Source organism: Mandrillus leucophaeus, unplaced genomic scaffold, assembly GCF_000951045.1.
Source record: "Mandrillus leucophaeus isolate KB7577 unplaced genomic scaffold, Mleu.le_1.0 Scaffold390, whole genome shotgun sequence".
Taxonomy (NCBI): Eukaryota; Metazoa; Chordata; class Mammalia; order Primates; family Cercopithecidae; genus Mandrillus; species Mandrillus leucophaeus.
Window position 1 is genome coordinate 236804 of NW_012104143.1, and position 27383 is coordinate 264186.

At 46.3% G+C, this 27383-nt stretch overlaps 1 protein-coding gene across 1 annotated transcript in view; it reads right to left on the reverse strand.

Annotated features, from left to right (window-relative positions):
- The window catches only part of XYLT1 (xylosyltransferase I), a 197955-nt gene that overhangs the window by 157106 nt on the left and 13466 nt on the right, over positions 1–27383 (reverse strand). Inside the window, exons 2-3 of the mRNA XM_011991189.1 lie at positions 25871–25973; positions 18122–18632 (exon numbers count right to left, since the gene is read on the reverse strand). Coding sequence (XP_011846579.1) covers positions 18122–18632; positions 25871–25973 — 614 coding nt within the window. The remainder of the gene's footprint in view (positions 1–18121; positions 18633–25870; positions 25974–27383) is intronic.

Consider the following 27383-nt stretch of genomic DNA (forward strand, 5'->3'; position numbering starts at 1 on the left):
CAGATATGAGCAGGTAAGTTAGAAATGTGCTGCCACAATCTACAAGACAGGGATGTTGCAGAAGAGAGAGAAATGGACCCACAGTGATATTCAGGATGTAGAACTGAAAGGTCTTCCTTCTGGTTGAGATGTGAGAATAAGAACTGACCTTTTTCAAGCTCTTCAGGACCAACCCTGAACCAGCCTCAGTGGCCTGAGCCTTCCAGAAGGAAATAATGCTTTCCTTAATGATGAGGACAGTAAATAAGATAATTAGTACTGAACCAGCACCTACTCTGTAAGCACCAGGTACTTTTTTACATATTACACATCATTCCATTTAGGAGAACCCGATAGACTCATTTTAGAGATGGGGAAAAATGAGGCGCACAGAGGTTTAGGTGACATGCCCAATGTCCCATAGCTGTCGGTAGACCCAGGACTCAACTCCGGAACTCCAACGATTAGAATCCCATGTCCTTGACCTTCTGGACAGGACCATTTCCAGCATTCCACATTTCACAGGATCCTATTCCATGTTTTTGGAGCCAGAGCACACTGGTGTAGACACCCCTCTGCCAGCCCGGAGAGAAACCTCATAGGATTCCAGACGCATAAGTCAAGTCTGGAGGCTGAGCTCCGCTGATCTGCTGGAGTCTTTATTGCTCTACAAATGCATTATTAATCAGCCACTGGGGTCCTCCCCATAGAGCCTTTTAAATTACAGTTAAATTCCTTGATAGCATTCCATGCACCTAATAGTGCATTTCCTGTGTTCATGACAATCAACAAGGGGAGGGAGGGAGGCCTGGATAACCAGGTTAATTGCCCTTTGAGGTTTAGGCTGAGAAAGCAATGGCAACAGCACCTCTAAATTCTTCAGGTCCCCCAATGCAATACTAATAAAGTCTTGAAACAAACAGTGCTGTCAAGCCAGCATCAGGAGTACAGACTGCAGTTCCTTCATGCCTGGTCCACTGCCGTGGCTTCGCTGGGCCTCCAGGTCACCTTGCCAGGGCCCTCCTTCTTGGGAGCTTTCAGTGTAAGTGCGTGAGTGCATGGAGATTTGTTTCTTAATGGCCATGAAATTTCAGTTTTGCAAAACGAAAAAATTCTGGAGATTGCATGATCAATGCAACCATGAGGAGAGGGAGGAAAAGGGGCAGCATCGACGTTGGAACTGATGGGGCACCCCTGGGAACTTGCTGCTTCCTTACGAGTCTCCTACTCACTTCCAGGTTATGAAACGGTTGACTTTTAGGGGATACAGTGTGGGGAAGAGGCAGTTAACTATCCTGTCTTCTAGAATTGTCTTCTCCACATGCTAGAGCTGGAAGGTGATAGCAGCCAGGGAGCTCTTCAAAGCAGGAGTATTAGTCTTTCACACTGTTGATAGAGACATACTCGAGACTGGGTAATTTATAAAGAAAAAGAGATTTAATGGACTCACAGTTCCATGTGGTGGGGAAGACCTCATGATTATGGCAGAAGGTGAAAGGCAAGTCTTACATGACTGCAGGCAAGAGAGAACTTGTGCAGGGAAACTCCTCTTTATGAAACCATCAGATCTCCTGGGACTTATTCACCATCACAAGAACAGCAAAAGAAAGACACCCACCCCTGTGATTCAGTTACCTCCCACTGGGTTCCTCCCATGACACATGGGAATTGTGGGAGTACAATTCAAGATGAGATTTGGATGGGGACACAGCCAACCTGTATGAGCAGGGATTGGCAAATTATGGTCTTGGGCCAAATCCAGCCATCCATTTAGAAAACAACATTTTATCAGAGCACAGTCATGCCTATTCATTTATGCACTGTCTATACATTGAGTTGAGTAGTTAGGACAGAGACCTACCCTGCAAAACCTGAACTATTTATTATCTAGTCTTTTACAGAAAGTTTGTCCATCCCTATGTTAAAGTGTAAATCAGATTGTGCCACCATCTTGCTCAAGACCCATCCAGGGCTCCCTATGACCCTAGAGTAAAGGTCAAATGACTCATCTGGAACAAATCATCTAGCTTCACTCTACAGAAGAATCCTCATCTGTGAAATGGGAGAATGAAGAAGCCTACTTCACCAATTTAGAGCAAGATTTAAATGAGGCAATGCATGTTTCAGAAGAGCTATTTTTAAAAAATGGTAAAATACACATAAAATTTACATCTCAGTCATTTTAAGTGTACAACAGTGTTAAGTATATTCATTTTGTTGTGCAACCAATGTCTACAACTTTTTCATTGTGCAGAACTGAAATTCTATGGCCATTAAAAAACAAATCCCCGTTTCTCTCTCCCTCAAGCCCCTAGGACCCATCATCCTACTCCTGTCTCTAGGAATTTAATTACCCTAGATACCTCGTGTAAGGGGGAATCACATGGTATCTGATCTATGGTGACTGGCTTATCTCACTTAGCGTGAAGTCCTCCAGGTGCATCCATGCTGCAGCACGTGACAGGGTTTTCTCCCTTTTTAAGGCTGGATAGTATTCTGCTGTATGTGTAGACCACACTTTGTTTATCCTTTCATCTGTTCATGGACACTTGTGTTGCCTCCACCTTTTGACTACTCCGAATAATGCTCCTATAAACAAAGGTGTACAAATGTCTCTTTAAAAAGATTCTGCCTTCAATTCTTCTAGGTACGCACCCAGAAGAGTTAACTTTTATTGAGCACTTTCTAGAGACAGCCTCTGCTTTAATAATTCACACAGATCATCTCATTCCATCCTCACAACAACCCTACAAGGTGAGAACTATTAAGACCATCATCATTAGGGTGACCATATAACTTATTATGGTCGGTTTATGAAAAGCTTGCCCATCCCTTTGTTAAAGTCTAAATGAGATCACGGCACTGTCTTGCTCAAAACCCATGCATGGCTCCCTAAAGGTCAAATGAATTATCTGAAACAAATCATCCAGTCTCACTCTATAGAAGAATCCTCGTCAGGTTACAGTGAGACCAGAGGACTCCTGAGAGGAAAAGGGGTTCCATTACTAACTATACCAGGACGGCAGGCACAGAAGGGGATTGTCCTGGGCAAACCAGATGTCAATCATCATCCCCATTTTATAGATTAAAGATCAGGCAACAGAGCAGTGAAGTCCCTTGCACAAGGTCCCAGAGTGAGGGAGGGGCACAGCCAAAATTCAAACCCAGGCCAACCGACTCAAGCTTTCACGGCTAAGCACAGTACTATGTGCTTAGCACAAGGTGTGGCAACAGCCAACAATTGATATGAGGTGTCTCATTATGGGCTCTTCAGGCTGCGGAGAGGGGTCTTCAGAGGGCTAAGAGTCATCAAGGGCTGAGAAAGTCAGAGGGGCGAGGGGGAGGCTTTTCACGCCCAGGAGTGAGACTGTGGATGCCAATGTGTCCATATCGAACGTGAACTTGCCCCATGGAGAGGAAGCAGATGTGCGGGTCTCCCACCGTGCTTGGCCATGGCACCAGGGACATTTTGGACTGAAAAATTATTGTGGGACTGTCCTTTGTAGGATGCTGAGCTGTATCCCTGGTCGCTATGCATTAGATGCCAGTACTACCCCCTTTCCCAGTTGAGACAACCAAATGTCTCTAGGCAAGGCCAGACGTCCCGAGGGGCTCAGTGGCCCTGGCTGCAAACCACTGAATCAGGGAAAGGGCAGAACTGGGGGGGACAGGATGTTCTCTCAGGTCTGGGCTTCTCAAAGTGTGGTTCTGGAGAGTCAGCAGCCTCTGGCAGAAGTATCACTTCTCAGATTCTGTCCTTGACCTGGGTCAGAATCCCTGGGGGTGGGGCCCAGGGGCTCTGTTTCCAACACAAGCCCAGGCATGCCTGGCAAGCACTGTCTTTGACCACAAAAGACAATTGCTGGGATCTCGTAGGACTAGGCACGAGAGATGTTACTAACGTGAAACCCGAAGAGGGATCCCAGGCAGAATGCAGGATGGACAATGAGGATGTTTTAGAAGCTGCCAAGGTCCTGTTGGTGACCAATACAGGATATGCTGTTATAACCAGTACAGGCTTTTTACAGGGCAGTTTGATGCTGTCTATTAAAATTTAAAATGGGCAAGCTGTTTGACCTGCCAATACCATTTCTCAGCATGCTCTGTAGCACCCAGTCTCAACTCAGGGTCCCCAAGAGAATTCAGCTCGAACGCCCTGGGGCATCCACTGTAGATATCAAATTAGCTTTTCTCTGATGTATCCAGAATGGTACTAGTTATGTACATCTTTGAGAGATCTGAGAAAACAGTCACTTAGTATAGTAAAAAACTGGCCACGACCTAAATGTCCCTCAATAGGGGAATGATCAATTACACTGTGGTGTATCCATACACAGAGTAATATGGTCAGCGACTATAAAGAAATAACTTAGGTCTCTAGCACCAGGCAAGGAAACAGATTTCAGACCTAGACATGTGCAAAAAAAAAAAAAAAAAAAAATCATGTGACTTGTGAATTCTTTCATCCCACAGTCAGATACTATTAATATATTTTTACAAGTTTCAGATTTATACATCAGTTTCATATGATTTATGATTCCCCTGTCACAAAACCACACTCTTTCTTTTTTTGACATGTGTTGAGTTTAGATATCTAAAGAAAAACAAAAATGTACACACAAGTGCCACTGCTCAGATGGGACTGACGGATCAAGATGGATTTTCCCCTTATCTGCAATGTTTCAGTTTTTTAAAATAATGAGAATGTATACAGTCTTGACTTGAGGAATTAGATTTTAACAAACATTCTTTCTGCATTATTTGGGCAAGTTCTTACAAATTGTGAAGAGAATTCTCCTTTCTCTGCCTTCTCACCATCTTTTCGCTTTGGTCGCTGGAAACGTCACAGGGGACTGGCTCTTGGCAGCCTCCCAGTTCCTCTGAAAGGTTTCTCACTCTATCCATGCCACACTTGGAGGTGAGCTATTAATTTGCGCTTTGTGGCTCAGCCTCGATTCTGATTTAGGGCAACATAAACCCTCCTCAAAATTGCAAAGAATAAATTAGTTTACTAATTTCGCCATTAAGAGTTTATCAAAGCAAGCACTATTTCAACCGTCTCTTAATCAATCACCATTTTCCGTGTTTATCTCCTATTCAATTTTTACCACAGGGTTCTATACACATCAATTTGTCTGATGTTCTTCCTACATATGTTTTAAATTACCTTATCATTGTATAAATTTCACAGCCATTAAAAGGCTCTAATACCAGAATGGCTGACATGGTGTTAAAAATTGAATTCAATTCCACGGGGTAATAAATTGTGACCTAAATCCAATCTCTCATGGGTGACTGAAGGATACAATGAAAAATTATTGCTTTGTCATTTTTACACTAACACAAATATACCACAGCAACTAGAAACTGGCAGAGAAATGGGAGGTAACCGCGGCTGGCTATTTCTCACCCCAGGCAATGAACTGACTTCAAACACAAGTCCTTAGTGTCTTGGATGGGATCAGCGCCCCCCTCCAAAAACAGGTGAATTATCTGACTGTGTGGGTCTCTTTACAACAGACAGATTGAGCAAAAGGAGGAAATGAAAGCTGCAAAGGGCTTGCTTCAGCCTGAATGCAGCTGCTCCTACAGACACTAAAGTGCAGTGGTTAAGGCCCTTGCCATGCCACTGGAACCAAAGTCTCTGAGCTCAGAGCCTGGCTCTGCTACTGGTGAAATGTGTAAATCTGGGTAAGTTTTCTCTCTCTGTGTATCTCAACTTCCTTGAATACAAAGTTGTTAATGAGGAATAAATGAGTTAATGTAGCTAAACCTTCTTAGGATAGCCCTTGGCATTTAATAATCCCTACGTAGAGGTTAAGCGTTATTATTTAAGAGCAGCTTCTTGTACAGAGACCTTAGCTCCCTGTTTTTTCTGGCTGCAGAGAAGGTGAATAACAAATATCAATAGCTAGAGAAAGGTGTTGACTAACATGCAGTGCATTTTCCTTTATCTCTGGAGAAGCTAGATCAGTCATTTAACACATCTGATTCCACATTTACTAAGGGTACCGCAGAGCAGACAAGCTAAGGCGTGGGTTTTGACGTTAGGCAGAACTGGGTTTGAGTCCAAGGTCTGTCACTTGCAAATGTGACCCTGTGCAAGCTACTTAACCTCTCTGAGGCTCAATTTCTTCATCTGTTCAACGGGACTAGAGAACATCCTTTCTCCGGGGCCGTGCAGGAGTCGCGATGAGATCTCACATGAAAAGTGCTTGCCTCCACACCTGGCATTCAGGAAGTGCCTAAGAAATGTGGGTTCTCATGTCCTAGCCCCGTGCAGGCAGGGGCTGGAGATCCAATGGTGGAGACTCACGATCCGCTATAGCAGCCGGTCTCAACTCAGGGTCCCCAAGAGCATGAAGGGGACTCAGCCCTTGTGGCTCAGTGTGGGCCATGGAGGACTCTAGCAACCACGCTACCCTGTGACATGTGCCCCAGCAGGGAACAGGCAAGGTGGTTTGGGGGCACGCAGCTTGAACACCTCACACAGACTTTGAGAGGTGCAGTGTGGGGAGACAGCATCACAGAAGGCTTCCAGGAGGAAGCGGCATTGATACGAAATCCCAGCTCTGGACTGCCAAATAATCTGAGGAGAAAAGGAGAGCTAGTTTTGTTGACTTACACAGAAAGGAGAGATAGCTAGTCCTTTCACTCTAAGGCTTTCTTACTTTTCTTTCTTTCTCTCTCTCTCTCTTTCTTTCTTTCTTTCTTTCATTGGCCACGTCTGGGTTCCTTCCTTCTTGGAGAAAGTCTGTTTTGGGGGCCCTGGGTGGCAGACACACAATCAGTTGTGCCCAAGGGAGCAAGCCTCTCCTGGTGCAAGAATTCTGTGCGCTCTTCAAATCTCTATTCTCTGCCTTGTTCTGAGGCAGCTACTGGGCAAGAATTCATGGAACGCCAAGAAAGCATCACAAACCACCCTGCCACGGAAGCAAGTCTCCCATGCCCACCTGCAGGCTTCCAGAACCACAAGAGCTGCCAATCGAGAGGTGGCCTATTGCTGACTTGTAACAGGTGCTTGGTAAATATTTACTGGCTAGACCGATGGAATAATGAAAGTACACTCAAATACAGTATTTTATTCAGCAACCTGAGGAGGCAGAGGAGGCACTTGTGCAATCTGTTTTATAGGAAAGACGTGAGGCTCAGAGAACACAAGTGCCTTGTTCAAGGCTTTTACAGCCGATCAAGTGGCAGAGGGGCCATGAGTCTTTTGAGTTGAGTCTGGTTCAAAGGCTTCTTCTAATCCAGTGTCAGCTCAATGACAGTGAAACAACCTAGGACACTGAGTCTATGCCATTGCTGGAGGCACTGAGGATTTCCTTCCATGGCTTGGCTGTCATGAGAAACAACAATGTAACAGGAGGCAGGACCTCCCAAGGATGTGTACCCTAAGTCCAGGGCTAAGAACTTGGGGGCAGGGACTGTTTTCCTGTTCCAACATGACCTCTTATTCAGGGCTCAAAAGTGGAAGCAGCATAATTCTGTGGAGAGAGGATGTGAGACCTGCCCCCCCCCCAGTCTCAGCCAGTCAGAGCCCTATTTTTGGGGCTGATATGGTTGGCTGTGTCCCCACCTAAATCTTAAATGGTAGCTCCCATAATTCCCATGTGTTGTGGGAGGAACCTGGTGGGAGGTAATTGAATCATGGAGGCGAGTTTTTCCCTTGCTGTTCTCGTGATAGTGAATAAGTCTCATGAGATCTGATGGTTTTATAAAGAGGAGTTCCCGTGCACAAGCTCTTTCTCTTGCCTGCCACAATCTAAGATTTTGCCTTCCACCATGATTTTGAGGCCTCCCCAGCCACATGGAACTGTGAGTCCATTAAACATATTTTTCTTTATAAATTACCCAGTCTCAGGTAAGTCTTTATCAGCAGCATGAGAATAGACTAATACAGGGGGGCCTACCTTCCCCTCAGGTCTCTGGCAATTTCAGTTCAGTACTGAGAGATGCCTCTACTTCCATTCTCCTTGCTCAAAGCAAACACACAGATCCTCTAAATCCAGCACTTTTAGGATTACAACTTGGCCTATGAGCAGATTAACCTTTTTGCTTATAGCCAGAGGTCCCCTGTTGGTCTTGAGAGTGTTTTAAACTAGCAACACCTGTTCCTACCCGAAGGCCTTTGCACACGATGCTCCCTTGACCTGGAATGTTCCCCTTCAGTCTTTCCTCTAGTTAACTTTTACCACCCTTCATCTCTTAGCTCAATGATAAAACACAACTGTGCATCTCCCCAGAATTGCTGTTGCAATTCTACACGCGAATTTTTTTTTTTAGATGGAGTCTCACTCTGTCATCCAGGCTGGAGTGCAATGGTGCAGCCTCAGCTCACTGCAAGCTCCTTCTCCTGAGCTAAAGTGATTCTCACGCCTCAGCCTCCTGAGTAGCTGTGACACAGCTAATTTTTGTATTTTTAGTAGAGAGGGGGTTTCACCATGTTGGCTAGGCTGGTATCAAACTCCTGACCTCAAGATCCACCTGCCTCCTACAGTGCTGGGATGACAGGCATGAGCCACCGCACCTGGCCTACATGCACATTTTAATGATCATTTGTCCCTGTGTTTCACTACCCACCTTAAACAGGCTGCAAGCTCCCTGAGGACAGGGATTCTGTCTGCTTTCCTCTCAAATGAATCCATCCAAACTAGTTCCTGGCACAGACAGGGAATGCTCGATGACTAGTTGTTGAATGAGGGTATACTGAAGGGAGCTGGAGACAGTTTCAGGTCCCAGGTGGCAGGTGCCATGCTCAGAACACCACCTCCACCGAGACTCTAGATGCCCATTTCCATCACTTTGCTTGGTGCACACAGGCCTCTGTAGAGACCCCAGGATGAAGGGAGGTTGAGCCACTGAGGCTAAAAGCAACCACGTTATCTTCTTTCCCAGTGAGGGCAAGACAGAGGCTTATGATATACCAAGCATGAGAGAGTCAAAGATGAGTATGATCAGGCCCTTGGCATGTCTTTTCCCACCATCTAAACTAATGTCTGGCACAAAGTAGCCTCTCGATAAATATTAAATGAATAAATGAACTCAGCATATCCAAAGAAAGACTAGGAACTGTTCCATTTGCGAGCAGTTTAATTCTTAGTAAGTTCTTCCACAATGAGACCAAATCTACTTCTGTTCCTTCTCTATGCATCTAAGTAGTTTTTTTGTTTGTTTGTTTTGAGATAAAGTCTTGCTGTGCCACCCAGGTTGGAGTGCATGGTGTGATCTCAGCTCACTGCAGCCTCCACCTCCTGGGTTGAAGTGATTCTCATGCCTCAGTCTCTTGAGTAGCTGGGATTAGACACGCACCACCACACCTGCCTAACTTCTGTTTTGTTTTGTTTTGTTTTAGTAGAGATGGTGTTTCTCCATGTTGGCCAGGCTGGTCTCGAACTCCCGGCCTCAAGCACTCCACCCACCTTGGCCTCCCAAAGTGCTGAGATTACAGGTGTGAGCCACCACCCATGGCCTGTAGGCACCTATCTAAATGGTCCCCACCTCACCTGTCCTCTCACCCTGCTCTATGTCTTCAAATAAATCATTTGAGTCATATCCAGACATTAGATTGCAGGTGTGACTATTCACTTGTCACCTCTGGTCTCCCCTATTCAGGTAGAAGCTTCCTGAGGGTACAGTCATCTAGATGCACAATTGATTCCCAGAACCAATGGACATGGTACCCAAGTGGGACGAGGTGTTCTCTGCTCTTGTTCACTGCTCTAACCCCAGGTCCTAGAACAAGGATTGGTAAACCACAGCCAGTAGCTGTCTATTTTGGCATGGCCCTTGAGCTAAGAATGGTTTTTACATTCTTAAGTGGGTAGAAAACAAATCAGAAGTAGAACAGCATTTCACAACAAGTGAAAATTATGTGACACTCACATTTCGGGGACCATAAATGACTTTAACTGAAGCATGCCCACGATGGTCATTTGTTGATGTGTGCTTATGGCAGCTTTCACGCTACAACAGTAGAGCTGAATAGCTGAGACAGAGACCATGCATTGTATAAAGTCCCAAATATTGATGATCTGGCCTTTTACAGAAACCGTGTGTGTGAGGCCCTGTCCTGGAGCACAGCCTTGAACGTGGTGGCTGACCAATGAATGGGTCTGCTGATTTTCTCTGGATTTGCCAGTCTCTTGCCTTTCCCTAGCAAGCCCAAGGAAGACCTTTGGGACTAGTTTTGTCCAACTCCAGTGAACTGTTACTGGATACCTCTTCCTTCCTGGGCTCCCCAGAAGGAGATGCCAAAGGGCCCAGTTGGAACTGCAAGGGTGGCCTTGGGAAAGTAAAAATTATGTGAAACCCACATTTCGGTCACCATAAATGACTTTCACTGAGGCATGTCCACGATGGTCATTTGTTGATGCGTTGTTTATGGCAGCTTTCACGCTACAACAGTAGAGGTGAATAGCTCCTCCCCACCCACTTGGCCAAGCTGTTCCGGGTCAGTGGCTTCATCACATCGCTCTCATTAGCGTGGTACCTTTTAACTTTTCGCAGTTATTCCCTCATTTTCTTATCACTGGTGATACAGCAAAGGACCTGGGAGAAACTAGTATCTCTGGCTGACAAATGGGGAAACTGAGGTACTTACCTGGGGCCACTTGTGACACCCCCAGTTCTATTTTCCCTCCATTGCGGCTGTCAGTCACGCTTTCTAGAAGCTGGCTACTCATGCTGTGTAGTTACCCCACCGCCCCCAGGACAGGAGGGATATAGAAGAGACTGCCCTTAAGCAGCTGGCAGTACCACCTGCCAGTCTGTCTCTGCAGCGAGTGGCCAGCCTTCCCCCAAACATCCCCATTCCAAAAATCCATTCCTGCAAAGACTGATGGGTAAAGGCAGTTTGTTGCTGCCACAAAGAATCCCCTTCTGTTCATCTTCATCCCTATCAACTGCGCCAGGTTCCCCAGCCATGTGCAACTTCCTTTGCCCATCACCCATTGGAGAACTGCCACCTTCACTCAGATGCCCAGACCTGGGTTCCCCGCTCAAGTCCAGCCCACCCTGCTCCCAGCCAATCACCGTCCCTGGAACTTCTCACATTTTTCATTTCTAATTCTCCACCCAGATGTCTAGACTGCAGACCCACAGGTCACTTACAGCATCTATGTGGTGTCTTAACAAGACCCAGCAAGGGTGAAGAAATGCAGAAGCAACCCAAGGAGCCAGCAGGGCCTTCCTTGGGACATTTTAACTCAAGACACAGGGTAGCTGGTGGCCGTGAGCGCCACTGCACGGAGGGCGCTTGCTGACATGCAAGTGTTCAAAATGTAACGAGGCAGAAAAAGCTGTGTCACCTGTCAGCTGGCGCTTTGACAATGAAAGGGGCAGAGGTACGCCCTTCACCCAGGATCCGTGTGTTCCCTGGACCAGGGCTTCTGGGGAAGAGGTGGTCCTGGAAGGCTTCCCAGAGGAAGCGCATTCAGGATGGGATCTCGAGAGGCAAGAGGTAACAGCCAAAGTGGGGTGAGTGGGAGTTGCGGGGACAGGGAGGGGGCTGGGGAGGACTGGAAGCTACTGGGGCTGTGTCTGAAGAGCAGACCCAGCAAGATGTGGCTGAGCAATGGCTGACACCGTCAAAGCAACCCTTTCCTCTCCTTTCCTCTTCTTGTCGCCCCTTCATTTATACAACTCCCCCATCACCACTATTAGGTTGATGCAAAAGTAATTGCGGAAAAAAAGAAAGAAAAAGAAAGTAATTGCGGTAATACTAACAAGCCAAGCACATCCACTTAACTTCCCCAATGCACTCAGCATTTTATATGCGTTGTCTCATTTCAGCCAACCACCCTATAAAGACAGAAGATGAGTTTTTGTGTCCATTTTACTGTGGAAACCGAGTCACTGAGAGGTTAGGGTCCTGTCATGAGTAATGGCAGAGCCAGGAATTAAACCCCCTTGTCCAAGCTGTCCTTGCCCTTCAATCCGACCTGGTTCATTCCCCTGAAACACCAGGGACTCCAGTTGAATAACCAGAGACCCTAGGGTGTGTAGCTAGAAACAAGTTTCTCTGAGGACATCCCTGGGGGCTGATGCAGCAGAGCCCCCTCCCCAAACCTCACTGCATCTCCCTCTGCATGGCTGCCAGTGGACAGGGATGTCCCTGAAAAGGGATGGAGCTAGGGCTTCCTTCTAAATCCCTCTTCTTTGGAGAGCAAAGGAGAAAAGTCACGAGAGCAAGGAATGCCTCACAGAAAGCAAACCATCTCCTAAGCTTCTGGACTCGACATTTTCCCTAGTGGTGGTGGCGTGAGGGAACAGACAGCGCGAGGGATGGGAGGAGTGGAGGCCCTTTACCAAAGTCAACATTTAAAATCTATTTCTCTTCCCCTGAATGTTTCAGACTTGCAGCCATGAGGAATTGTTTCCTTAATTATATTCAACTTCCGGCATACTCTTGGCTGCAGTTTGGGTGATGTTGCGTTAAGCAAAATGAGAAACACAGGGCATCCATCTGTGTGTACGCACATATGTATATGAATAGTTACTCATATATTAAATTTCCCTCCACCCCTGTCTCCGTCTCCACATTTAGCAAAGAAATAAAAGGACCACTGGGCTGAAGCTCAAATCCCTCCTAAGCAGAGGGAAATCCGGGTGTCATGGTTTCCAGAAAGGGAACACGATCTCCGTATGGGGTGTAATTACATCTTAGCTTTCTGCAGAAGAATAGTTTATGGCTTAAATGCTATTAATTGTAAGCCGTTTTGTTCCATGGGAAGTTGTTCATTGATAACTACCCAATTAGGGTTATTTTGCAATTAGTCTATTCACAGTAAATTTATTGCAAAAGGGGGAGTCTGTGGTGTAGTAAATTAAAGCGTCGCTGAGGCTGGGTGTGCAATGGCTTTTAAATGCCAATCTTATTAACCAGCTCACAGGTCCTGGGAGGGTGTATCATCCTGGCCAGTGCAGCAAAGGCCTCAGGACCATCCCCAGCAAACTCACACTGCAAAGCCATTCGGAGATAACCTCAGCATGACCAGGAGAAGTGCAGGAACCCCTGGCCTAAGATGCCGAGGTTTTGATTTTTCTGAACAATTGTGGAGCAGTCATAAAGCAAATAGGGATGCAATGTACACTAGCACTACCAGGCACAGTTCTCAGCTGTGAACTAGGTCCTTGGAAACCCTCTAAGCTAAGTGTGATGATGCTCATCTCCCCTTTACAGACGGAGCAACCGAGGCACAGAGAGGTCAAGCAACTTGTCTGAAGTCCTACAGCTTGTGCACGGGACATCTGGGATTCGGATCCAAGTGGTCTGGCTCCACCACCCCAGGCTCTTAACCACAGACAGCACCAGCCCCCCTTGTTTCCCAATAATGCCCTGCCTTCTCCCTTGCAACTCACTCTACTGGCACCAGGGAGAGAGAGAGAGAACGCCTACAGGTGGAAGAACAGCTTTGGGGCTTGACAATTTGAGATAAAGTCACCCTTTTGCCTCCCCAAGAGGGACAGGCTTATGGAAAAGGATGCAGGTTCTGTAACATGAGTTCCAATACCAGCTCTGTCATCTGCTGGCCATGTGTTTCTCGCCAAGGACTCCCCTTCCTTGAGCCTCAATTTCCTCACTGACAAAAAGGGTTCACGATAGACTTAGCCTGTAGGGCTGGTGTGGGGATACAGTGTGATAAGGCAGTCTTGCATACATTAGCACAGATGACCCTTGAACAACACAGGTTTGAACTCCACGGGTCCATTTATACACAGATTTTCTTCCCTCCTGCCATCCCTGAGACAGCAATAATACCAACCTCTCCTCCTTCTCCTCCTCCTCCTCAACTCAACATAAAGACAAGGATGAAGGCCTTTATGATGATCCACTCCCACTTAGTGAACAGTAAACATACTTTCTCCTCCTTATGATTTTCTTAACTTCTTTTCTCTAGCTTACTTACATTTATTTATTTATATATTTTTTTTGACAGAGTCTCGCTCTATTGCCCAGGCTGCAGTGCAGTGGCACAATCTCAGCTCACTGCAGCCTCCACCTCCCGAGCTTAAGCGATTCTCCTGCCTCAGCCTCCCGAGTAGCTGGGATTACAGGCATGCACCACCCCACCTGGCTAATTTTTGTATTTTCAGTAGAGACAGGGTTTTAGCATGTTGCCCAGGCTGGTCTTGAACTGATGACCTCGGATGATCCACCTGCCTCGGCCTCCCAAAGTGCTGGGATTATAGGCATGAGCCACAGTGCCTGGCCTAGACAGTATATAATGCAAGTAACATATAAAATGTGTGTTTATCAACTGTTTATGCTACCAGGAAGTTTTCAGTCAGTGGTAGGCTATTATCAGTTAAGGTTCTGGGGGAGTCAAAAGTTGTGCTCTAGGTTTTGACTGCAAGGAGGTTGGCACCTGTAACCCCAGAATTCTTCAAGAGCCAACTATAGACAGTAATAGCATTTTGCAGGGATAAGAAAACTAAAGCCTAAGGGCCAAATCTGGCCCACGGCCTATTCTTTGTTTTTCTTTCTTTCTTTTTTGAGATGGAGTCTTGCTCTGTCTCCCAGGCTGGAGTGCAGTGGCACGATCTCAGCTCACTGCAATCTCTGTCCTTCGGGTTCAAGCAATTCTCCTGCCTCAGCTTCCAGAGTAGCTGGGATGACAGGTGCACGACACCATATCCAGCTAATTTTTTTGTATTTTCAGTAGAGGTGAGGTTTCGCCATGTTGGCCAGGTTGGTCTCGAACTCCTGACCTCAAATGAGCTGTCTGCCTCAGTTTCCCAAAGTGCTGGGGTTACAGGCGTGAACCACCACGCCCGGCTGGCCTATTTCTATGAGTTAGGTTTAATGGGAACATAGCGCATTTGTGTATGTGTGGTCTCTGGCTGCTTCTGCCCTATGACGGACGGCAGACTTGAATAGCTGTGACGAAGACTGGCCCCCAAATCTTCAAATACTTAAGATCTGGCCCTTCCCAGAACAAACGTGCTATCCCTGATATACAGAAAGAGCTCAATATTATCCTCATGGAATGGCATTCAACTCAGGCCTCCAAAACTTCTCCGCCAGGCACAGGTTAACAAAAGATTCTGGAAACGCTGCACTCCACTTAATTATTGCTACACTCTATGTGCCAAAGCTAATCAAGAATACAGACAGGAACCACCTGGACCACTTAGACAAGGCTGAAACTGCAAGGGAGAAAGGAAGCTTTCCTTTCTAAATCTTTCCATTTGAAAGTATTGTGTAGGCCAGGCACTGTGGTCCAGGCCTGTAATCCCAGCTACTCTGGGAGGCCGAGGTGTGTGGATCATTTGAGGTCAGGAGTTTGAGATCAACGTGGCCAATATGGTGAAAACCCACCTCTACTAAAAATACAACAATTATCCAGGTGTGGTGGCAGGCACCTATAATCTCAGCTACTCGGGAGGCAGAGGCAGGAGAATCACCTGAACCTGAGAGGTGAAGGTTGCAGTGATCTAAGATGGTGCCACTGCGCTCCAGCCTGGGCGACAGAGTGAGACTGTCAAAAACAACAACAACAAAACACACACACACACACACACACACACACAAAACCAGATATAAAACAAAAGTACTGCATAGACACACGCTTGCTACTAGAAACTAAAATAATATAGATGCACTTGTTAAAGCTGTCCCTGCTGCCACCCCATCCCTGTAGATAGGGCCCACAAGGAAGGTTTGCTGTCTGTCCATCCAGCCCTCTTTCTGTGTACTTAGTGTATATGGCCACCTCCTATCTGATCTAAATCCTCTATTCTGTGACCAGTGCTAAACACAGAGGCACATATTTAAAATGAAAACCACCTCTAATGAACTGGGTGACCTGGCATAGGTCTCTTCCCCTCTATGAGCCTCATGTCCTTCTCTGTCCAGGGAATCGAATGAAGAGTTCTCTAAGAGATCTTTCTAGGCTACTTTTCTGGGGAGCCATTCTCGTGTTGCACTTCCTTTCTGCATCAAGAGAGTTGTATGAACTGAGTATCCGCCTTCTCAGGAGGACACCAGGCAAAGCCTTGTGTAGCTCCTGGATGCACCAATGCTGGGGGAACGGAAAGCTCTTACTCCCCAGTTCTGCAGCTGGCTTGATTCTCTGACTTTATGCCTTGACATTGAGCAGCACCTCAGTGGATCCCTTCCAGCTGTATCTGTTGACCCTGACACCTCCCCAAACTCCATCTAGCTTGACTCTGACATGCCCCCAACCCCACTGGAGCCCCCAGAGCTCTCTGTTGCCTCCTTGCTGGCCTCCATGCTCATTTAACGGTCTTTTACCTTCGGTGATAACAAAAGCAGGTGTTGGCATTTGGATTTAGAAGCAACAAGGGAGTATTGTGAACCTCTGGCCACTTTGTGAGGGACAGCTGGGCTGACTTTGCAGTGTGGCCCAATGAGAAGGAGGGATGGCCAGGAGTCAATAGTGAAGTAGGCGCCCAGGGATGGTGGAGCAAAAAGACCCCTAGAATACAAGCTGCTCCCTGAACAGATAAGAAATCCAGGACCTGAGAGCAGAAACGACTCTCCCTATTAGCTGGTAGCTGAGCTTGAATGAAATCCACACCCGTTTATTTCAAATGCATTCCTCTCTGTTTGTTGCTAGTGGCCCCGACTCTTTGTGGGAAGGTGCCTTTTGGATGCTGTTACCCTCTCCACAGAGAAAACCACTGAGCAAACAAATTCACAAACGTTTTGCGAAGATCTTCTTCAAGGAAAAAATAAAATTTGAGAGTGTTCCCAGAGGCTGGATTATCGTAAGCTAAGGTGGCAGGGGCTAGCGGGAGGGAAGGGGGCATGCCCTAAACAACAGTGACCACGAGTCAATGACCAGCGACCACGTGGCTGGGTCATGGGTACATTGGGGTTCTGTCTACTCGGAGTGGGTCTGAAATTTCCTGCCATAACAGTAAGCTTGTAAGGTCACTTAAAGGCCATGTGACCTTGGGAGAGGCATTTTACATCTCTCATATGAAAAAAATTGGGCTCATGACATCAGCATCAGCCTCACAGAGTGGTGGATGTCATTAACAAACTGACTGCACAGAGCCTGGTGCGGTGTCCAGCACGCAGCGAAACCTCACTAGCCACCTGCGGCTGCTGTCATTCCCCTTCCAAGGGCACTAGAGAAGGGGAAGATCACCACCAAGAAATATACATCAATGGCATGATTACACATGTGCTAGTGAAACTGGTCTCCCCATCTTCAGAGGGCCCCTCCACTCTGCCTGTGAATTTCTGGATCAGAGCTCTGATCCCTCCCTATGTCTCAGCAAGAGAGCTGGTTTATCACCAGGTCATCAGCACATAGAAGAGTGCCAGTGAGGGGAAAGAGGGAGGGGAAAAGGAAAGAGCAAGGAAACGTGGAAGGAAGGAATGGAGGAAGGGAGGGAGGGAGGGAGGGAGGGGAAGAAGGAGAGAAAAATTAGGAAAGAAGAGGGAAAAAAGCAGGAAGGAATGTAATAAGGGAAGAAAGAAAATAGGAAGAAAAGAAAGGAGAGAAAATTAAAATAAGGAAGAAAAGAAATAGGAAAGAAAGAAGGTGGAAGAGAGGAAAATAAGGAAAGGAATGAGAAGAGAGAAGGAAGAAAAGGAAAGGAAGAAAGAAAACAGGAAGAAAATAAAGGAAGTGACGTAAAAGGAGAATGAAAATAAAGGAATGGGAAGGAAAGAAAAAGGGAAATAGAAAGCAAATGAGGAAGAAAAAGAAGAGGGAAAGAAATTTTCAATAAAGAAAAATGGACAGAGCCTCTGAAGTTAATGCAACCAATTAGAAACCTCTCAAATCATAATCACTTACAGTATATTCATGTCAATTCTTATCCCAGTATTCTGCTGAAAGAGAAACCAAACCATATCAATACAGCTCCCTTGGCTCCTGCAAACGTCACATCAGCTCCCCATTTCACTCTAATTTCATCCTTTGCCATAAACGCAATGGGTTAAAGCACCTACAAAAGGTAATCTGATTTTACAAAATTTTTCTGATACAAGACTTCAGCATTCAGGGAGTACTAGAACACATCAGATCTCGCGTGCTCATCCGGGGTTTGGAAAGCAGGGCAGCCTCTCTCAGGAGCTCTGAGAAGGTGAGCAGAATGGGGCTGGGCAGGAGGAGGAAGTGGCCAGGAGATCTCTCTCTGAGCCACTGGGGCTGGAACTTACCCTCCAGGGGGCAGAACCGAGTCACCTTCTCAGGCATCAGCAGTCCTAACTTGTGGCGGCAGTAGGTCTCCCCAATCTCCTGGCGGCAGTGCTTGGACTTAGCACGGGACAGGGCAGAGATGGCCTCCTTGCCCGAGATGTCACACTTGGGGGGCTGGTCATACTTCGTCTCGGGGGAGCTGCCCCCAGTTTTCCTGGCATGAGGCAGTCTGGACACATCTTTCCCACGGCTGCTGTTGGCTGCGGCTCTGTCCCCGGGAGGCAGCACCTCACCGGGGCCTTTCCCAGGGAATGCATGTCCTTTTCCTTTTTCCTGCTGTTCCAGCTTCCTTTTCAAAAGCTCCTTCTGTCTACTCGGTGGCTTCTTCGCCAACTCAGGCTGGTGCTTCTGCTTTTGAGTCCTGGGTGCAAAGTTGCTGTTGTCGACATTCTCAAAGTCTTTGGGGACAGAGTTCTCGTTGTTGCTGTCTGTTCGCACTTTCTCTTTTGGCCGGTGAGAAAAGTAGCCGTCCTGGAGAAGAGGGGAGAGAAAGAGAAGAGAAACTTGACTGAGCGATCACACTAAGCAGACTGGCCTTAGGAGAGTGAGTCATACGCACATGGAAGCCTGGGCCATAGTTTCACATCCTACTTTTGCTACTGGTTTAACCTCTGGTAAGATGTTTCTCTCTGGACCTCAGTTTCCCCATCTGGAAATACGAGATGTTCCAACCAGAAACAAAGGCTTTTCAAGCTGTAAAGGGCCATGACTACGATTCTCAATGCTTCTTATTAACCACACCTTTTCAAGTCAGTTTCTCTCCTTAATTGTTTTGCCACTGGGTAACAAACATTTTGTTCCAGCGTCCTGTTTAAATTCCAGCTGAAAGTGCTGTGATGGTTTACTTAAGGGCTGGAAATGATATAATAAAGTTATAAAGGGAAAAATATTGGTAGGATATTATATACATTCCATTGCCTTTGGGACATGCTCATATATCTATGCCCATAAGAGAAATCAGACCGAGCCGTTGTAAATTCTGTGGGAAAGAAACCAGCGGCTTTTTTTTTTTTTTTTTTTAAAGAGGAATGCAGCCCTTGCAGGATAAACCTTACGCTAAGTCCTAGAGCAATGCAAACTTGTGACACTCTTGTGCTTGAGTTTGGCTCTTCATGTGTGTATGTGGAACAGAACTGATGAAGTCACTTGGGGTCGAGGCAAAGATCAGGAGTCATTCTGGAGACCACGCGTGGCATGGATGTTTCTAGAAGGGCTGGACCCCAAACTCAGCTCCTCTATGGGTAAATGGGTCCTGGTTACTTTGATCAGTTGAATGATCAAATGCATCATTCAACCAATGCCCCGAATTGTTTCTGCAACATGCTGCTTCTGCTTGAAGCTCATTCCCAAGGCCTTAATCTGAAAGCGTATCCAGTGTCCTAGAACATGGCCCCTTGACCTCTAAAACCACACAGAACAGTAATGGCTCCATACACCTGCCCTTGTTGCTATGGAAACACAGGGGCAATGAGCAGCATCCCTGCTAGATTTCCTTTTAAGGAAGGCTGAAATATGCCTTTTACCAGTTCCCAAGGAAAAAGGCGTCAGGGCCTGACCAGCAGAACTGCAGTGGTAGCCAAGAGCAGCTGACCCTCAGCAAGGCTCCCACCCCAGCAGGTCAGCAAACAACTGCCCGTGTTTTTTATAAATAAAGTTTTATTAAGACACAGCCACATCTGTCCATTTGTGTATTGTCTATGGCTGCTTCCTGATACAATAGCAGAGTGAATAGTTGCAACAGAAACTGTCTGGTCTGAAAAGCCTAAAATATTTCTATCCTAAAATATTTCTAAAATATTTCTACCCTTTAAGAAAATGTACACAGACCCCTGCTCTGCTGGAGTGTGAGTTAAAAGGCTTCCTCCTCTTGGACTTGGTTAACTGTTTCTGTCCTCACCATCCATATATGACTTAGTGATGGCCTGGAGAAGAAGGTGCCCCTAGGACCGGGTGTGGTGGCTCACACCTGTAATCCCAGCACTTTGGGAGGCCGAGGCAGGTGGATCACTTGAGGTCAGGAGCTCGAGACCAGCCTGGCCAACATGGCAAAACCCTGTCTCTACTAATAATACAAAAATTAGCTGGGTGTGGTGGCCAGCGCCTGTAGTCCCAGCTACTCGGGAGGCTGAGGCAGGAGAATTGCTTGAACCTGTGAGGCAGAGGTTGCAGTGAGCTGAGATTGCACCAATGTATTCCAGCTTGGGTGAGAGTTAAATTGTGTCTCAAAGAAAAACAAAACAAAACAAAAAAACAAACAACAACAAAAAACAAAACAGATGCCCCTCTAGCCTCTGCTCCATTGCTCTTAGCTGTAAGCACGAACTTCTCCTATTTGGTGGAGGCTCTGACACTAAGACACCTTGTGGCCACTCTGAAGGCTGAGTATGGCTATGACTTTCATTTTCCAGATGGGGAACTAAGCACGCATGAACAAGTGACTTGCCCAGGGTCACCCACCTAGTTGGTGGTGAAGCTGGAATTCAAACCAGACAGATCACAGACTCCACACTCTGGGCTACCAGGGACACTATCCACTTCCAAGAAATTGTATGATCCTTATTACACCCACCACCCAAAACCCTTAAGCACTGCAAGCTGACACTGAACTGCAAGATCTGGCCCCTCCCACCCAGTTAAATGAATCTGCTCTAGGTGTGTGACCTCCAAATTGCAATCTTCAGGCCGGCCAGTGGCCTACTGTGTTGCAGAAAGTCACAGGGAGACAGTAAGCAGCAGCCACAAAGCACGTGGAGTTTGAGGCTGCAGGAGCTGGGAGGTTAACAAGGCAGGAAGAAGGAAAGAGATCCAAGAAAAAAAAGAGCTGATCCGTCCCATATTGGGTCACAGGGTGGCTACTGGTCGTACACAGGAACTGCTTTTACATCCAGATCTATAAGTGAGGGCCTTCTGCTTCTGGTCTGTCTTATTCTCCCACAGAGACCTACAAAAAATCCCCTTCAGTGGGTACCTAGACTACATCTTTATTCTTGTAACCTAAACAAACACTGCTGATGTTCCTCTTTTCCTGTTTTTCTATCCAGAGGCCCTTGAAGAGTCCCAAGCAGCCTCTCAGACACATTTTCTGAGCTCTTACCACCAGCCAGGCACCATAGTAAGTTATTCACAGGTATTACTTAATAGGGTACTGACAATTGGATGTATTCGCTTTGCCATTTTATAGAACGAGGAGCCAACGCTGGTTGTGATACATTCTTCAATATGGATCACGTGCTAGGTGCCACGCTAAGCTCATAGATGGAGTATCTCACTTAACTCCTGGAAACAAGTTCCAACGTAGGCACTGACAGAAAAGGGTGGAAAATAAGGTTGGGGATGTTAAGTCATTTGCACAAATTCATCTTGGGGAGGTGGTGAACTTGCATCTGCCTGATTCTAAAACCTGCTATTGTATCACGCCTCTTGTGTTTTGCTGAGAGGTAAATCGAGAAGCATTGAGCTCCCTGCAGTGGAATGGGAATCACCCTCTTTGCTCATATTAGCATCTGTCGGGATAAAGCTGATGGGCAGGGGTGGCATTCAATAAAGCTATGAAAAACCATTTCAGTTCCATTCCTTCTAGGTACGTGTTAGGATTGCAAGTCCCTATCCCTTGCACATTAGGTACAGACAAGAAACACGGTATGACCAAGAGCAGTGACTGGAACCCATAAGGTGTCATTCCCTGGATACCACAATATCCAGCCACCCACCTGCTGGTGGAGGTCATGCATCCCTGAGTGAGGCCCATGTGGAGCAGAGACTCCACCAACCCTCATGGTGCAGAAACTGACCCCTGCTGCTTTGAGTCACAGAGATTTGGGGGATCTGTGTTACTGTAGCATGGTCTAACTCATCCTGATTAATCCAGGAGCCAACCTGATCTCCTTTCTTCCTTTGAGCTGACTTAGGTACAGGAGTCAATTTTTTTCTCCCTCCAACAGACAGAAAAACCTATTTGACGACTCCCATGCTCCAAGAACATAAATTTAAATTCTGTCCCTAAGCCCATTTTCTAGAAGCTTCTAGAAATGTCTAAAGGGCAGGGAGTAAGCCAGAAGAGCTACTGCCCTAATGGACATGTTCATTTTCTCTCTTCAGACATATCCTAAGTGTTATTCTTGGGCTCTTCTCTTTCCTTATTATCAGCAAGGTTCCCCGCCACACAAGAGAAAACCTCCACAAACCCCCATTTGAAAAGCTTCTGTTCTCCATCACTTTCTGGCTGAACTTCGCCAAGCAAAACCAGACAGAAAGCACTGCGATCATCTCCCTCCACCCCCCATGGTCAATGATGCTAATCTGACAATCAGAGAATGGCCATTTCCTCTGGCTAATGTGTAATACCAGGAAGAGGCACCATCATTGATTCTAAAGGGACTCATGATTAATACCCGCTATCTATTCAAGAGAGGCCAATACAATGGCCATGATTAGCTTGTGGTGGCCCTGTGAACTTCTGCCTGGCCCCAGATGCTACTCAGCAGCCACGGAAAATAAAAAGATTTGAGTATAAGAGGGAAGGAAAATATTTTGTCTTCTGGAATGAAGAGCTCACAGATATTAGATAGCTCCCAGAAAAGTCAGAGAGAGGCACAGTCAGCAAGAACTGGAGGCCTGAGAATTCCTGTCCCTCGGAGTCACTGCCATTTTCTATAGTGACTGCTGGAGTTCTCTCTAGCTTTCCCCCTCCAATTCTTTTTTTTCTTTTCTTTTTTTTGAGATGGAGTTTCACTCTTGTCACCTAGACTGGAGTGTAATGGTGTGATCTTGGCTCACGGCAACCTCTGCCTCCCGGGTTCAAGCAATTCTCCTGCCTCAGCCTCCCGAGTAGCTGGGATTACAGGCACCAGCCACCACGCCCGGCTAATTTTTGTATTTTTAGTAGAGATGCAGTTTCACCACATTGGCCAGGCTGGTCTCGAACTCCTGACCTCAGGTGATCCACCCACATTGGCCTCCAAAAGTGCTGGGATTACAGGTGTGAGCCACCGTGCCCAGCTCATTTTTTAATTTACTATTTAAACACTTTATTTTACTATGCAACTATAGTCAACAATATAGTACTATACGCAACATACAGCAAATTGTATATTGTTGCATGCACTATGATATTGTTGACTACAGTACTGCACAGCAGATCTCTATGGTTTCTTCATTATGCATGCATGATTGAGACGTTATGCCTGTCCATCAGCAACTCCCCATTCTCCTCCCCAATCCCCCAACCCCTGGCAACCACTATTTCACTCTCCAGTTCCAGGATTCTGACTATTTTCGACAGCTGATAGAAGCAGAATAAATACATGTGCTATCTGTCCTTCTGTGACTGGTTTATTTCAGTTAGCATAATGTCCTCAGAGTTCATCCATGTTGCTGCATGTTGCAGGATGTTCTTTTTGAAGGCTAATATCCATTGTATGTACATGCCACATTTTCTTTGTCCATCCGAGGATGGACGCGACATATCACTTCATGTTCCCCCTAACTCTTCATCTGACTGCCAAGAGGTGAACAGATTTTGGCTTTTCTGTCCTTTCTGTGGAGACTCAAGATCCAGAAAGCCAAACCCAGGATCCCTTCCCTTTACAAAACCAATCTTGGGAGATCTCCAGGCAGACCCATAGAAAACAACCATCATATGGCCAGCACCAAAGCGGCCCATGATCTGTGTCCTTTGAATCTTCTCGAAAACTCTTCGAAGCAGACAGTATTAGTCCTCCTTAAGGGGAGGAGACTAACACAGAGAGAGGTTAAGTAACTTGACCGAGTCCATGCTGCTAGTAATGAAGTGACTCAAACTCTCTGTGTCTCAGTTTCCTCATTTAAAACATTGGGATGATAACCCCTTGGTATCCATGGAGATGATAATAATACTCACCTCAGGCCAGGCACGGTGGCTCATGCCTGTAATCCCAGCACTTTGGGAGGCTGAGGTGGTCAGATCATGAGGTCAGGAGATCGAGACCATCCTGACTAACACTGTGAAACCCCGCCTCTACTAAAAATACAAAAAATCAGCCGTGCGTGGTGGCGGGCGCCTGTAGTCCCAGCTACTCAGGAGGCTGAGGCAGGAGAATTGCTTGAACCCAGGAGGCGAAGACTGTAGTGAGCTGAGATCGTGCCACTGCACTGCAGCCTGGGTGACAGAGCGAGACTCTGTCTCAAAACAAACCAACAAACAGTGCCTCACCTCTTGGGTAATTCAATGAGGAAGAGTGTATGTAAAACTACTAGACCATGTGCACCACACAAAGCCGGAAGAAGAATGAGCAGCAAACCAGACTGGGTATCTCTACCAATTAACACTCTCTCTCCCCTGACAGTCTCCGCCTAAAGGACAGATTGGTTATTATTTCTCAACTGTGATCAACTGGCGTCATCTTCTCTACTCTTAATCAATCCAACTCTCTCACCTTGAGTTGTTTATGCCAATGCAACCCTTTGACTTACTTTATTTTAATGTACTTATTACAATGATTGCACATTCAAATGTTTGCGTGCAAGCTCCAAAACTCTAATTGCTCTGCTGTTGCCTTACCTCTAAGCTGCTGCTAGAATCCATTTTTATTCTGGAGAAATAATTAAATGCAATAACGTCCTCCGTTTCCATTCAACCTTGGGCATGTTTAGAGCCAATTTCAATCAGGTAGAAATATGCTAAACAATATGGCTCCGAGAGGCAGGTTACCTGACCCACGCTGCTGTTGCAAAGACACGTGGGTCTGTTTCCATTTTTCCCAGGTTCTCTTGGTTCAGGATGAATCTATACTTAGTCTACTGAATCCCGGCTCCTTGCTCCCATTTCTGAGGGGTGGGGGTGGGTTGCTGTGATTTTTAAACTATCCACTTAAGAGATAAACCTTTGCTCTTATTGTTTATGTAGAAAGAGCACCAGGCAGGGATGGGGAAGACCTGCGTATTAGTATTGCATTAGCTGGTGTCCAATTTTCTTATCTGTAAAATGATGTGTCCCGAATGTGTGTTACTAACCATTCTGAGTTAGTCATTAATCAATGTATGCAATGAACAAATTCTGCCCCTTCAGCTCATTAAAAAAACAGTCCGATGGACCTTAAGAGACCAGGAACTGAGGAAAAGACGGAAGCTCCAAAGGATATCCCGTCTCCTCCCAGCCCTATCCCTCCATCATCGTCTATAGTAGCACACTGAGATTCAGAGGTATGGATTCAGGAAGAAGTGAGCTTGACTCCTCCCTTTTTCATTTGCTGGGGTTCTTCAAGCTGGGACAGAACATTTCTCCTCTCTTTGCCTGAGTTTCCTCATCCATCCCAAGGAGCCGAAGATGGCACTTACCTCCCAGGGACTGAATTGATCAAGCATAGAAGATAATGCCTGACATGTGCTAAGTGCTTAAGAAACATGTATGTCTTAGGTTCCATTCCAAGCCTGTTGCATGCACTGACTCATCTCCATGATGAGCTGATAAAGAAGATGCTATATTTTCTACCCATTTTTCAGATTGGAACATTAAGGTACAAGGAGGTTAAGTGACTAAATCCACACACCTAGGAAACAGAGGAGCCAGGATTTGAGCCCAGGCTGCCTAGGTCCAGAGGTCATGCCTTTCAATACCCCACAGCCTCTCCACAGCGATTAGGAATAGGGACAGGGCCAAAGGGAAACCCCAGCCAGGTGCACTGCTCAGACATGAGGGCGTCCGTCCCACCCGCTCATCGTGACCAGTTTACGGCTTCCTTTTGTGCCATGTGCACGCACAGCCGGCTGGGTAGTTGTTTGCTGTTGAACTCAGTGTCCGAGGCTTCGTTCCAATCACCAAGGCTACCAAGGCCACTGGGAGGGACAAACGGGGAGAGATCCGCACCTGCTTCCAAAAAGACCTCCGTGCCAGGGTAGGCAAATGGTGGAAGCGCAGCGTGCGTGGCTGTACCAATTAGGACATGCAATTACCCAGGCTGCCAATGCAAATAGACCTAACAGAGGCCCCTTGCCCAGCTCATTTGCATGCACAAAAGGTGGCTGGGCTGGCCAGCACTTAGAAACCCGTGGACCACGCTGGACACGGGCAGGCCCTGCTGTAACAGAACCCTAAGTAAAAAGCCCTTTGCAATGTAGCATCATGTTAACGGGATGCAAAACACAGGACAGGCTGAGATGGGAAGGAGGGAGACTGATAGGGCTGAGTTGGAATCCGGTCTCTGCTTCTTAACTCTGAGATGGAGGACAAGAGATTTAACCTCTCAGAGCCTCATTTTTCTCATCTACAAAAGAAGGGGGTAAGAAGACCTACTTTGCAAAGGTAAGGTGGGGATTAACTAATATGTCACACACATATAATGCTATTTAACAAAACAACATTGGGAGAGAGGCTTGATGTATATTAAGCACTCAAGTGGCAGCAGGATGATATTTCAAGCCAGCGCCTTGTGACCTGATGAGCAGGTCTGAGTCTTTTTGGAAAGGCAGGGTGTTGAGGCACAGTGGGTTGAAATCTGGACCCCGCCCTTTGCTCACTGTGTGGCCCAGGGCACAGTGCCTACCTTTGTCTGCCTCAGTTTCCTTCCCTGTAAAATGGGGACAATAATGCGTACCCAACCTAATGAGGCTGTCATGAGAATTAAAGTCAACACATGTAAAAACACTTAGTTTAATATCTAGAACTTAATAAATATTAGGTATAATTTTTTAAAACAGAATTAATGCTTGCGATGGTGATTTAGTAAAGTGGTTCTTAAAATGTGGTCTGGGAACTGTTGGGGGTCCCTGAGGCCTTCTCAGGGGATCTTTAATGACAAACTATTTTCACCATAATATAAAGACGCTATTTTCCTTTCTTGTTTACTCTCTTATGAGTGTACAGTGGAGCTTTCCAGAAGCTACATAACACGTGATACTGCAACAGAAATCAGAAGCAAATGTGAGAATCTAGCTGTCTTCTATTAAGCCAGGTGTTACAGAGATTTGTGAAAAATGTAAAACGGTGCCTCTCTTCTCCCTAAATGTGTTTTTGTTGGGGAAAATTTGCATATTTTTCATAGATACATTTTATATACACAAGTAATAGGTACTATGACTGTTTTTAAGTGAATTAATAAACATTTTAAGAATGTCTTAGTTTAAAAGTTACTATATAGAAAACATTTGATAGAACCTACCTAAACCAAAGCTCTCTGGGGATCCTCAATAACATTTGAGAGTATTAGGCAATCCTGAGACCAAGTTTGAAAACTGCTGACATAATAC